General features: G+C 37.3%; 1 protein-coding gene across 2 annotated transcripts in view; it reads left to right on the top strand.

The window, feature by feature from the left end:
- The window catches only part of LOC137625891 (neurogenic protein big brain-like), a 142,391-nt gene that overhangs the window by 880 nt on the left and 126,511 nt on the right, over nt 1-15,000 (top strand). The window contains exons 1-2 of one of the 2 annotated variants that reach the window (XM_068356846.1): nt 1,823-2,701; nt 12,523-12,656. In XM_068356846.1, coding sequence (XP_068212947.1) covers nt 2,402-2,701; nt 12,523-12,656 — 434 coding nt within the window. In that variant the 5' untranslated portion in view covers nt 1,823-2,401. Of the gene's footprint in view, nt 1-1,822; nt 2,702-12,522; nt 12,657-15,000 lie in introns of those variants that run through there. The other variant, XM_068356847.1, reaches the window with a different exon arrangement.

The following is a 15,000-nucleotide window of genomic DNA, read 5'->3' as shown; positions in this document are numbered from 1 at the left end:
TATATATATATATATATATATATATATATATATATGAGTGGGGATACTTTAACGTAAGGAGAGGGTTTGTGTATAGCCATGATCAGCAAAGCTAGATCTACTATAGTCAGGGCCACCCATGCTATGATGCTAGGTTGGTTTGCTATGCGCTATCACACAAAAGTCTCTCACCTTCACCAATCTGCACTTTGCCAGGTGGTGATGAAAACTGGCTAAATCGCAAACATGAATAATGTCATGTAGAATAAACGCTGCCTGGGCTGTCATGACCCTTCAGCAATACGAACAGTGCACCACGTGAAGTTTACCGATGACACTAGCTCTCTACGGCTTTCACCTATTCAAATCATCTTGCATTTGAGATGAGAGCCTATTTTTATCAACCTAAAATGCCAGGGATTTAGTGTTTTACTGAATCGAATGAGTTTAATATAGGCTGCATGTGGCTAATTAGCCTATAGTTTTCTTTCAATCTCAAGATAAATGGTATTTGTGTTTTCGTGTTCAGTTTCAAAGGGAAATTGCCTTAGTCTTATTTTTAATGCATTTGAGAAGAATTTGGAATTAAAGGAATGTGAATATAAAAAAGGTGTAAAGTAGTTGAACACTGCACTTAATGAAGCGATAGTGAAATTTAACCCTCATAATTCTGAGGTCATTAATTTTTATTCAACATCGCGAATTGAATTATGGCTTATCTGGTGTTCCAATCTAATTTCTACCGGTTTTGATTCTATTTAATTAAACTAAAAGTCCACAAGAAATTGAATTTTGTCTGGTAAATTTTAATTGGATATGTCCATAAACATCCGCATTTCTTACTACCAAAAAGGTGCCATTTTTTTCCCTTTGCTAACCCGAAGCCTCACTTTTTACCCAGGAAATATGGTGTAATATTCAGTGAACAGTTAAGCAAACACATAAACACCGCCCCTGCCTCACGTTCAGTCAATATCATAAGATCTTTTAATGAATAGATATAAGCCGAAGTTTCTACGTCGGTGTTGACTCTCCTCTAATTCCGTCAGTTTCCAGCTCATTTAATTTACACGAACAAATAAACGGTCGAGTTTCAGGCTGTAGTATACACGTAGTTAGAATACGAGATTGTTTAAGCTTGCGTATCAGCAGAAGTATAACATCTTTACAGAGTTAGCTTTGAATCGTTACCAGTGATTTACTATAGCAAATTATTGACCCAGAGAGTTAGGGATCTTCCTCATTTACCATAACTGAATATTGACCAAGAGAGCTAAATAAATTCTCTCTCTCTCTCTCTCTCTCTCTCTCTCTCTCTCTCTCTCTCTCTCTCTCTCAACAAAGACGAAAATTTTGGCGGTACGGAAAAACGAAAAACCGTAAATGGGAGCCGTTCGTTGCACGGCGCTGTCGGACGAACGATACGATAAACAATTACTCGGCTAGTTGTTACACTCCCCATTTTCATTGCTGTTTGGGTTGAATCAATGAAATAATATATCTAAAAATAACAAGCAAGGAAATATCACGAATTATGTTTAATTAGCTACCGCTTTACGTGTTTATTTCCCACAAACATCGTCACTATCCTTTTCCACCTAGATCGTTTCTGCCAAGCAAAATATAACCACTTTTGAAATGAATGGAATGGCAAAAGTTGATCATTACAAAGGTTTGATTCGTCTGAATTTTATTCTGTTATTTACGCAATTGGCCACCGAGATACCTAAATCATTAACAGCCATGTCTATGTAGGGCTATTGTTGTGAAAATCTTTATTTCAAAGAAATTCCTCTTTCTTCATTGATGGTTGTGGGGGGAGGTTGCCATGGCGTCAACCAGGCAGGCTGAAGCAGTCCGCGCGTCAGTCGAGTAATATCTATCGAGAGAGAAGTGTGGCGCTCTATGTGTCGCCTCGTGGTGCCATGTGCTGGGTTTTTGGTGGTGTATGTAGTGTGACTCGTGCGATACATTTTATATATTTCGGAATTTGCAGATGTTACTGGAAGGGGCAAAATGGTCGCTAGAAAAACCAGTGAGAGACTGTGATTTTTTTCGACTGGGTTATTTTTGGCAGTTCGCAGCAAGTGGGCAACCTGCATTTTAAACTTCATGCCAGTGTTTTGTTGCAAGGATTACAAGAAATTGTATCGACGACAGTGATGTGAACGGTTGTAAAGGAGTTCTAACATGAAAAACCACTACTGAAGGCCAGTCCTGGACATTACTACAGCTGTCAAGTAACTTAAAAATGATACTAGGCCTAGTGGTAAAATAATCTCGTTTAGCCTAGGCTACAGGGGATTTAGAATTCGTTGTTTGTGGTCGCTCTATGCCCCTGGTGTGCAACTTTCAGGCTTTTGCCAAAACACAAGGTGGCATACTAATTCGATATTGAACCGTAGGTTAAAACGACGCAAAAATGGGTAGTTCAGTAGTTGGCGGTACACTCGAAACCCAGTTGCTCACGCTTTTGGACAAGTTGGAGAGCTTACGCCCGGACCCTAACCCTCCTCCGAGGCCTCCTATGATAGCAGAAGTGCGAACTTTGGAGTTATGGAGGGCGGTGATAGCAGAATGCCTAGCCACGGTTTTCTACGTGTTCTTGGTATGCGGGGCTTACAGCCCTTGGACGGGAAAAACACCCACTCCCGAAGGATACCTGACGATTGCCTTGGTTGCTGGCTTGGGCATGGCCATTCTTGTTCACAGTTTTGGACAGGTGTGTATTTTTCCCCGGTGTTAATAAGATGAACTACTTTATTTGATGACCTCGAAGATTTGTCATATGAAACGTTAGATTGATTACTTGAATGAATGTATGGTAAACTCATCTTATATTTTTTCCAAGGTCGTAATGTTATTTGTCAAATTCGTTTAATTTAAAACCTTATAACATTTTACTGTTATGACGGGAGTGGGTATTTAATGCTTTGCAAAGCGTTAACATAGTTTTGTTTGACGGGAAAGCAAGTGTTTTTTTCTGGATAACTTGGTCACCAAGATAGAACTTGTACACTAAAGGAAATGACTTACATATTTCGATTTAGATTATCATATTTATGGCAGACTAAGAATGTAAACATGCCTTGTATGTGGCATTCTGTATCATCCCATGAGATTTTTCTTAGCTCCACCCCATTCTCTCTCTCTCTCTCTCTCTCTCTCTCTCTCTCTCTCTCTCTCTCTCTCTCTCTCTCTCGTTATGATCTAATAAATTATGCGTGTGTAAAATTATTTTGACATTGAAAATATAAAATAATACGCATGTCGTTTGTATTACCTTATTTTACATTGCCTTTTTACCCCAGACTATATTAGACATTTGTCTTTGGTGTTATTTAGTTCAGTTAAAATTTTGATATAATTGTTACTTTTGTTAGCAATTGGTTGTGGTGTATTTCGATATGTTCCGAACTATGTACGGCACTTACCTTCCCCACTAATGGCTAGTTACTTTTCAAACACAAAATTTTTGTCTCTACTGTCTCCTGGTGGCCACTATGAGGTTTTAAGGGTTTCACGCCCTCTCGTTGCATTATTAGTTTCCCCATAATGTATAGGTTATTGAATGGTAGGTTTGATTCGCATAAATTTTTTTTTTTTGAACCAACCTTCGACTTTTATCTGCAGATACATCTAATCGGAATTGTCTATAATGAGAATTTATTTCCCAATTTTTTATTGGTCAAAGTAGCAAGTAGGGACAGTCTTAATTGCCTATCCAATCAAAACAGTCTTGCCGTCTCTTATCATAAGGCTCAGTACTCCACAGTATTCTATAAAATTTAATTCACCTTTGACTAGCTAATAGAACGATCATAATCTGGTGGTTGAACCTGTGGAACTTCATAAAGTTCAAACTTGTAAATGGCGTTTGTTATTGAACAGGTTGACATTCTCGTCACGGTTTGTATATGAATGATCTATTTAATGTTTTTACTCTTAATGTGTCTTATATATTTTAGTATTTCTTGCTTGTAGATTATTAGTTGAATCTCTGCTCCGTTTGTTGTTCGAACCCTTGTCCATGTAACATGCTGCTTTTCCAAGTATGGTTGTAGCTTGACTAGTAAATGTAATGATAACTGATGAATACTTAGGTTACACATTAGCAAGATGCAAAGCATAACAAGCAGAGGAGAAAGATTAACACAGGGTGTACCACTTTCGTTATAGTAGGCCTATTACCCCTGCACTGAAAACCTATTTTGGCAGATAAAATGGTTTGATACGACGCTTAAAGGTGCCAGAGCTTTTTATACAAAATATAGGATATTTGTTCATATTATATTATTATTACTATTATTTGCCAAGCAACAACCCAAGTTGGAAAAGCAGGTAGGTTGGCCAGGGCACCAGCCGGCCGTTGAGATACTGCCGCTAGAGAGTTATGGGTCTTTTGTCTGGCCAGACAGTACTACATTGGATCCTTTTCTCTGGTTATGTTCTTTTCCTTTGCCTACACTTGCACCGAATAGTCTGGCCTATTCTTTACAGATTCTCCTCTGTCCTCATACACCTGACAACACTAAGATTACCAAACGATTCTTCTCCACCCAAGGGGTTAATTACTGCGCTTATAATGTTCAGTGGCTACTTTCCTCTTGGTAAGGGTAGAAGAGAGACTATAGCTATGGTAAGCAGCTCTTCGAGGAGGACGACGCTCCAAAATCCAACCATTGTTCCCTAGTCTTGGGTAGCGCCATAGCCTCTGTACCATGGTATTTCACTGTCTTGGATTAGTTTTTTCTTGGTTGAGGGTACACTCGGGCACACTATTTTATCGAATTTCTCTTCCTCTTGTTTTGTTCAAGTTTTTATAGTTATATAGGAAATATTTATTTTAATGTTGTTACCTTTCTTAAAATATTTTATTTTTCCTTGTTTCCTTTCCTTCCCTGTTGGGGCCCCGGGCTTATAGCATCTTACTTTTCCAACTTTTAGCAGATAATAATGATAATAAGCCCTGTGTCCCCAACCGGGAAGATAGCCCAATGAGGAAAGAAAACAAAGAAAAATAAAATATTTCGAGAACAGTAACATTGAAATAAATATTTCCTATATAAACTACAAGAAGAGAAATTAGATAGAATCGTGTGCCAGAGTGTACTCTCAAACAAGAGAACTCTAACCCAAGATAGTGGAAGACCATGGCACACAGGATATGGCATTACCCAAGACTAGAGAACAATGGTTTGATTTTGGAGTCTCTCTACTAGAAGAGCTACATACCATAGCTAAAGAGTCTCTTCTACCCCTACCTAAAGGAAAGTAGCCACTTAGAAATTCTTGTGCAGTAGTTCTTGAGTGAAGAATTATTCTGGTAATCTCAGTGTTGTCAGGTGCATGAGGACAGGGGAATGTGGAAAGAATAGACCAGACTATTCGAAGTATTTGTAGGCAGGAAAAACTGAGCCTTAACTAGAGAGAAGGATCCAGTGTTTTACTGTCTGGCCAGTCAAAGGTCCCAACAACTTTCTGGAGGTAGTATCTCAACGGGTTGTTGGTGCCCTAACCATCCTACTACCTACTACATAACGTGTATAAGGTATGATAAGGTATCTGAGTGGGGATACCTTAACTTGGTGAAATAGTTTGTGCGTCGCCATGATCAGCAAAGGTTGGTTTGTTGTGAGCGATCAGACTTAAAGTCCCCCCACCATCACCAATCCGTGGGGATGTAAACTGGTTAAATCCAAGACATGAATAAGGACATGATAATAAGCCCCTCATGAATGACAGAAGCAAGGGTCAGTGACAGTGCCCTAGAGACTAATCGTAAAGATATGATCAGTGTCCAAGCCTCCTCTTCACCCAAGCAAAGACCAGAGAGGGCCAGGCAATGGCTGCTGATGCCTCAGTAGGTAGACCCATTGCCTCTCAAAAACCCCCATCCTTAACTCGCAAGGATGGTGAGGTTTCAGACACCAGAGTCATATCTGCATTGACTCTGGCAAACACTACATGTAATTATCGAGCTTGTGCGGGACGCGAACCCTGGTCCGGCGATCGCGAGACAGGGACGTTTCTAATAGGTCTTTGTTTTTCACTGGACTGAAAATAGCTGTATTGGTTCTTATTGTGTGTGTGTATATATATATATATATATATATATATATATATATATATATATATATATATATATATATATATATATATATATATATATAATGTGTGTATGTATACACATTTGTACGAAGATTCATGTATTTCCCCGTAAGCCTTTACATCTAAGAAGATTGTTGCCATAAGGGCTCAACCTTTCGGTTCTCGTTAGGTGTTTTATAGCTAAACTTATATTAGTTTTGCCACATTGGGTTTAGGTCCTGGCCCTTTTCCATGACTTTTTAAGCCCCTCTAATTTCCTTGCTCTTTCATTTTCGTTCTCGTCGTCAGTCGTGGGTTGGGTAAGTTATAAAATCGTTTTATTGACTGGTTCCGTTTCTAAAAACTTGAGTTATTCTATCAAGCTTTTCCATTCTGTATAGAACTTGGCTTTCTCTCTCCCCCTTTTGTTTTCGGAGTCATTTCACTTGCCCTTACCAAGATGTCAGTTTTTAAAGGTTGCTCGTGAGCGGCTTTGGCAGGGTACAGATCAATATCCTAGAGACAGACCACATTTATATAATGTTATGCTTTGAGCCCGAGACCCCTCTCCGTGTAAGTTAGGATAAGGGATTGATTGATTGATTTAAAGTTTTCAGGCATTAAATCAATCAATCAATCAATCCAGAGCCAGGCAATGGCTGCTGATGACTTAGCAGGTTAATCTTTAGGCTCCACCTATTCCCAGATCACAGGGACGGTGAGTTTCTACTTATAGTCAGACCTCGAACTAATGACCTATGAATCGCGAGTCACAATTCGCTAATAGGAAAGTCCAAGGTCTATATCTGGACTGTGGGAAAGTCAATCACAGAGTTTCTCGATGAGTGATGGCCATTCTCATCAGGTTGCCTTACTTTAAAAGTATAATTATAATTAGTTCATTATATATGTCGATCAAGTTGGAAATGAGAATATTTCATTACGCGTGACCTTATCGTTTTCCGTGTTTGTTTTTGGAGTACGCCCACTCCGTTTTGACCTTTAATTAAATTTTATCTTATAGGTTTCATGAATCGATGCTTTTACGGACTAACTTAGTGTATGTGGAACACTTCAGTCAATATAAGACAGGGTCCACTGGGGGATTGAGGTGGTCATTGATTAAATTAGTGACGTTAACATGTACGGTACATATTATTGTAATTGTATATATATATATATATATATATATATATATATATATATACACTATATATATACTGTATATATATATATATATATATATATATATATATATATATATATATATATATATATATATATATATATATATATATATATACATACATACATACATACACTATATAGCCTATATAGCATAATCCCTTCTTGTGTTAAAACGTGACGCTTATCCCCTTTGTTAAAGTAACAAATAATTTGACTTTCAATATCTATATACCCAGCTAAGCTGTTGCTCAAAGATTTTGAGCTATTACTGAAAAATATATCCCAGGAATATAATGGTATACATGAATCTGGACTATTTGGTGTAAACTTAGCAGTTTCTCCTTTGCTTAAACTAGATGGCTTTGTCACACGATGTCCAAAGGAAAATGCAACCTCTTTTGGATGGTATGTTTGATTCCAAGCAGAGGAATAAGAAACTCGATCTATTTTCCTGAGGGTAAACTAACTAGTTTAGCTTTTTGGTCCAGTCAAATTCACATCTTTTTACCGGTCTTAATGTGTACTTACGTGTAGACTCAACCCCCCCCCCCCCACGTGTAGACTCAACACCCCCCCCCTTTTGTTTTATAAAGACCGCTGATTTCTTAGCTCCCAAATTGTCCGATATTTTTCGCAGGTTAGGAAGAAGACCATCTTTATGCATTTAGGGAATTGGTAATGCTACTCCATTAGGTAGACTGGTTTTTTGTAGCTCTAACCCTGCTGATTGCTGCCCAATTAACATAACTCCCATGAACAGGTTTGCTGAAGGTAATCATCTGTTTCCAAGTTAGCAATTCAGAATTCGCAAAGGCATTGAAGCTTGTGATGACCTTTTTACAATTTTCAATTCTGTATAGAAATTCCGTGATTGTGGTCAATAAGTTCATATGATTGTCCTCGATTTTTTAGCTGCCTTTGTGAGTCGCTTTTTTCAATCTTAAATGGGAGTAGTTGGGTATTTTTTTTGCAAAGAGTTGTTGATGGGCATCCCAGATATTCCCTACTGCACAATCCTATACGTAGTGTTAAGCTTGCAGTTAATCCCAACAGTCTTGCCTTGTACATCGTAAGGCTTAATAGTACATGGTATTCTTTAGAAGTTTTATTCCAGCTGTGACCGGATTGCGGAATGATCTTCACAATTGATAGTGGTTGAATCTATGGAACTTCAGAAGCTCAAACGTGTTGCAAATGCGATTTTCTATTGAACGGTTGACTTCTCTTTTTATAGTATTTATATGACATCTATTTTAACATTGATACTGATCTTGAATTATTTTTTGTTCTTTAAATTCTCTTGAATAGTTTATTTGTTTTTTTCTTTCCTCACTTGGCTTTTACCATCATTCCTCTCCAGCTTAGATTGTCCCTTAGCTATAGATTTTCTATTAAACAGGTTGACTTGTCTCTTTTTATAGTACAGTATTTATATGGCATCTATTTTAACATTGATACTGATCTTGAAATATTTTTACCTTTAATGGTTTATTTGTTATTTTCTTTCCTCACTTGGCTTTTACCATCATTCCTTTCCAGGTTAGATTGTCCCTTAGCTATAGATAATATAATAATATGGATTAGCATTTGTGTCTGTATCGTATACCCTTGGGTCTTTGTCTTTCCAATTTACCCGACTATAAATAAGTTCCAGCATCTACTGGCGTCGAGAAAATTCTGAGATTGTGAGTGGTCTTTGTATACTTTGCCAAAATGTGCTTATTCAGGCTGTTTGTTTTTCAAGTTATTTGCTTCAGCTGTTTGAATTATACTTCAAGCAAAGCTCCTTTTTTTTGTGCTTTTTTTTTCATCCTTCCTTTCTTGTCTGTTTTCATTACTACTTCAAGGATCCTTCACTGGGAAAGGAAGAGGTGATGAGGATTGTATTGCTTTGCCATGTTGTTGAAAGTGTTTATTTGTTCCCTCTCTCTCTCTCTCTCTCTCTCTCTCTCTCTCTCTCTCTCTCTCTCTCTCTCTCTCTCTCTCTCTCTCTGATATATTAGTTTATATTCGTTAATATAATCTAGTAATGGTGAGTGAACGAGAGAGATAGAATATTCAATAAGAAGAAATGTTAAAGTTTAGTGAAATGTGCCCTTAAAGAGGATTGTTTTTCCCATGTGTAAATGCTAATTAGCTCTGGAATTTATTTGTGAAGTATTACGCGAATGCAATAGCTGAATCGACGTCAAGTTCATTTGAGTACCATAGAAATTGTAACGCAAAACTGTTCCTAATCTGTAAATACTGTCTTAATATGAATGCCTTATTTTCACATTTCACTTAACTTCTCATGCTGTTCAAGAGCGGCCGCGGATAAATGATGGACGCTCCATAATCAGCAGGTTGCATTATATCATCCAGTGATTGCATAGCATTCATGGAGTTTGGAAGGGGACAAGTTTGAGAAGCGTGACTAATTGGCCTTTCGGCTGCGAATAATGGACGATCAACTTGGCTGATGGATTAATGGCGTTTGATCGTTTTAACTCGAAATGTGTTTAACACTATGACAACTGCTGATATCACAAGTTATTATGAAGTTTATATAATGGTATTCATTGGCAATGGTTTCCTCATTATTTAATGTAACCGTGGGTAGAGTTGACTAGCCCTGGTATCATTGTTGATGTTAGTGATTCTACTGTTGCAACAATCGCTAATATAGGAATAATCAATACAGAACTCTTTATGGTAGATATAAATTTCATTGGCTGAAGTGAGTTTATTAATAATTAAGTTGTAGAGGTGTGGACGTTTCGATGAATTGATATAGTTTGGATACGCGTTCATCCACCTAGTGGACAGTTTGAATGGTAGAGACACTTTAAACACCCTAATTAGAATCATAATAGTTGTAATAGATGAGTAGTATTGAGGTAATTGCTTTCATCTTGAATACTGCTCATGGGGATAAAGATAGGATCCACGTTCCCATTGACTTCTCATGGACGGTAATCGTAGCAGTTTGCTTACTAAAATGCATGAAATATCACACGAGGTTGGGGTGAAGATAAATAGAAGAAAAACAGATTATGAGAACGGAGGATGCAATGGAAGATGAAATTTCATTGGAAGGAGAAAGGATTAATGAGGTAGATTTAAGTATTTAGGAACTATGATCTCCGATACATGGTCCTTAGAATTAGTTTAGTGAAAGATTGAAAATATCAAACCAGACAATGGCTAGGTTAAGTAAAATTTGGAAATCAAATCACCTGAAATTACATGTATCAATCAGACTATATATCAGTTTAGTGAGATCAGTGTTACTCTATGGACATGAGTCAATGTATGACAATGAAACAATCTGCAATAGATTTAGTAGATTTGAGAACAAAGCCCTCAGAAGGATATTGGGAGTTAAATGGCAGGACATGATTATAAATGGAAATATAAGAGAGATTAGCTGAGTGCCATGTGTGGATGAGATCATGATGAGGGGTCGATGGAGATGGTTTGGGCATGCTCTTCGCGTTCCCCAAGAGAGATTAGTTCACACAGGATTAATAGAGAACTCTATTAATCCTGAGTTCACCAAGCGTTCGGATGGGCTCCGCGGGCCACTAGAATTGGAAGACCCAGGCCTACATGACTGCGCGTAGTAGATGATGACGAATGGAGAAGTATTGAATTAAAAGCTCAAGATAGAGACGACTGGCTAAATCTAACCGAGGCCCATATAAAATTTTATATATATATATATATATATATATATATATATATATATATATATATATATATATATATATATATATATATTCTGAGATTGTATGAAAAATATTTCTATACTAGTCATCTTTGATTTTGGATACCGTTTGACTGCTCAAAGCCGTCCGTGATTCATGGTCGCAAGATAAATTCTTATAATTGAAAATGTTTTAGTATGAAAAGAATGTCGGCTGCCGGTTTTACTGAGGAATTTGTATAACGCAAGCTTTGAACGAGAGTATTAACGGCAGGCCTGGGCTTCGTCTGGACTTCGGTTCTCTTTGAGAAGGGAAAATGAATAGGCCTACCCCTTTGATAGGTAAGACTGGTAAAGTTGGCTTAAGCCGACTGAGAAAAACTTTTCTTAACTCGACATACTGAACCGATATTAACTTGCGGAAGGTATCCCAGTAGGCTTATGGCGTACAGTATGTAAAAAAAGAAAGTCTTGTGTTCACAACTGGTTTGTTATTACCCAAACGTGCCAGGGTCTTATTCTTAATTTTTTTTTTTTTTTTTTTTTTTTTTTTTTTTTTTTTTTTTTTTTTTTGTTAACATTTAAATAGTTGTGTTTTTGTCGATGCTTTCTTTATTCATCACATATTGCCTCGGATGTTATGATAAGCAGCAATTTCTCTGCTTTACGTGGAGTTTAAGGTCCGTTGTGGCCCTAGTTGCCCTCATTTTTAGCCTTTTACTTTGCCTGTCGTTGCCTTACTTCTTGGTATCCAAGCTCTCCAACTCTTGGCGCAACTATTGAGATTTCCCTAGTTACGGCTAGGCGCTGAATTGGGCTTCCCGAGTTCCATCAAAAAGCGTATATGGCCCGGGTCATAAATGTTATTCTCTATTTCTCTCCCCCTCTGTCGCCATGTAGCTACCTGTGTATTAGTTGAAAGGTATATAATTGCTGCCCATTGTTATTTTAGAAACGTTCGAATATTTGGCCATATAATTCTTCTGGTAACATTAACTTATTATGTGTGACACATCTAGGTGTAAATCTAATTATACTTAAAACTTATATGGTTTAGATTAGTATTTATTCATATGAATATATGGAGGGCAGTGTGACGTCAATTATGATATTAAGTGCATTAAATTTAAGGTAATCAAGAGTCTTTTCTAATAAATTCATACTGTAAAACATATACAGTAAATGTATATGCACAAGAAATTGATTAAAGACTCGTAGCAGTGAAGGTAAATGTACGTAAATTGCGATGGTGGTTCAGAGCTGCCTATCTGTGCAGAGCTACAAATGTTCCGATGGTTTGAGTACTAGTATGGCACTTGAGAGATGGAATAAGGAATTAACATCTGTGCAGTTTTGGACATCTATGCAAATGTTACAGTTTCCTCTGGGGCATATGTGTTTTGCTTTTATTGTGTTTGTAAACAAAAAAGGTGTAAATTAGGTTTGAGGAAGTATGGGAAATATGGGTTATAAGATTTTTTTTTTATCTGCAGGTGACATTAAGGTATGTTTATTGCAATGATATTTTCATATTAACCAAATGTAATCCTGATCCATTGTTTCTTGCCATACAACAGGTATCCGGAGGTCACGTTAACCCCGCCGTCACGGTGACCCTGGCAGTGACACGCCGAGTGTCCCCCCTGCGGGCGGCCATGTTCATTTTGGCACAGCTGGGAGGAGGAATCGCTGGAGCAGCTCTTCTCTATGGGTAAGTTTGTGCAACTTTCTCTTTTACGACGAAACTTTTTTGCGAACATGCCTTATATGATGGATCTCTCTCTCTCTCTCTCTCTCTCTCTCTCTCTCTCTCTCTCTCTCTCTCTCTCTCTCTCTCTCTCTCTCTCTGAATGACCTTCCTGGTCTCGGGTTCTGGACCATATGGTCCATATGTGGACAACTCGGTCATAGAAATGGTAGGATTAACATTCTTTGATACTAAATTCCGTCCAAACATATCTTTTATTGAAATTTTTATTCAACTCTTATATTCTATGTAAAGAAAATTTAAAAAATCTTTACGGTGTATATATATATATATATATATATATATATATATATATATATATATATATATATATATATATATATAATGTATGTATGTATATTTATTTATCTATTTATATATATATATATATATATATATATATATATATATATATATATATATATATATATATATATATATATGTGTGTGTGTGTGTGTGTGTGTGTGTGTGTGTGTGTATATGATGAGAAAGATAAAAAAATGGTTTTAGTGCACGTAATATATGAGCGTTAGATCGACAGATATCTTGGTAATTGTCATGTTTTTGGCTGATTGGATGGTGTGACATTGTGGAAATTATTGCCGTTACGAGGGCAGTTTTTAAAACTTTTTTTTTATATCTAATTTTTATTTATTGTTTCAATGTTTTTTTTTTTTTTAGTTTTTTGTGTTGAGCTATTTTTCAGTAAGTGTTTCCAGGCTTTTTATTGTAATGGGAAGTCACTATAATAATACTTTTCTGACGAGGAAATCTGTTATTGTGCAGGAATATAGTTCCATATTTTCCTTTTTCAAATACTCTGTATCGGTACTGAATGAGATAGATAAACTATTGATTAGTGAACCCAACGTCAATGCAATTCTCCACCAGTTTTATTTAAATCAAGGATTATATCATAAAGACTAAATTCTATTTATCTCCAGCTGCGTCGTCATCCGTGAGAATTATGGATGGGAATATAGTAAAGAGAATGCAAGAAATGCATCGGCCAAGGACTGGGCGAGATGTAAAGATTTCAAGGAAAACCTCTCTCTCTCTCTCTCTCTCTCTCTCTCTCTCTCTCTCTCTCTCTCTCTCTCTCTCTCTCTCTTATTCCTCGACCTATTCCTCCTCCGCCTCTGCCAACTTACTCGCCTTCCCCCCCCCCCCCCCCCGACCTCCCCTGACCTCTCCCCTCCCTTGCTCATCTCCTAGGAGTACTGATGCGTAAAGATTTGAATGGAAGACAGGATTCGTTTGATAGTGTTTCTTTTTCTTCATCAGTCAAGGGATCTTTTTCATCAAAGAATAAGTTTCTTGATGCGAATGGAATTTTTGAAATCTTTGGAATACTGGTAAGAATTTTTCTCGGTAAATGTTATGTGCGCAATATCTGGTCGAAGCTGCAAGATTTTTTATATTGTGTATATATATATATATATATATATATATATATATATATATATATATATATATATATATATATATAATACGCACCTAGATATTTAAAGGGTATATGACCCTATAGTGTCTTTTTCTCGATGGTTAGCCATACTGTACAAGCAGTGAATAGGTCCATCATTGTTAAACTTGTGGAAGGGGACATTTAAACCTAATTATAATTAAAACCAATTATCTCTTTTCCCACTAGATTTACTTTCTGGGGGTCATATTTTATGCTTCAGTTTAGCGTAGTATTTTCATGCCCAATTTCTCCGTGGAAATGGCTGTGGTTGGGTACCCTGCAATAGCATGTCGTGAGTGAAAGTAATTCTGATCTTGCGTACCCACCTTCAGCGTTAGCGCATTAAGGAGGTACCTGCTCAACTATCTTCTTTTTTTTTTCTCGTACCCATCTTCACCCGAATTTTCCCATGAGAAAATCCAAGAGGTCATGTGGGGTTGGCGTAGTTTGTCTCGCATCTAAGAGAGAGGGAGAGAGAATGGGGGAGGGGGACGGGGGTTCGTCTTGAGTGCGATTGCATTAACAGAGGCCTCATCTTCCACCCCCTCCCCCTCCCAATCTTTGTGTATCTTCTCCGGGACTCCTTTCTTTGCAAACAGCCTTCTCCACCTCTGCACATCTTGCTTTCGAATCACGATTTAGCTGGCTCCTGCGTATCCTTTTTAGTCTCTCTCTCTCTCTCTCTCTCTCTCTCTCTCTCTCTCTCTCTCTCTCTCTCTCTCTCTCTCTCTCTCTCTCTCACACATATCCTTTGTCACGGCAGTCGTCTTTATATGGAAGTTGACCTTTTGGTAACAAAAAAGATTTAGGTTTAGTTTCTTACATTATTATAAATTACTAGC

The sequence above is a fragment of the Palaemon carinicauda genome, chromosome 33, assembly GCF_036898095.1.
Source record: "Palaemon carinicauda isolate YSFRI2023 chromosome 33, ASM3689809v2, whole genome shotgun sequence".
Taxonomy (NCBI): domain Eukaryota; kingdom Metazoa; phylum Arthropoda; class Malacostraca; order Decapoda; family Palaemonidae; genus Palaemon; species Palaemon carinicauda.
Note: the sequence above shows the minus strand (reverse complement) of the source record. Positions and strands in the feature narration are given on the sequence as shown.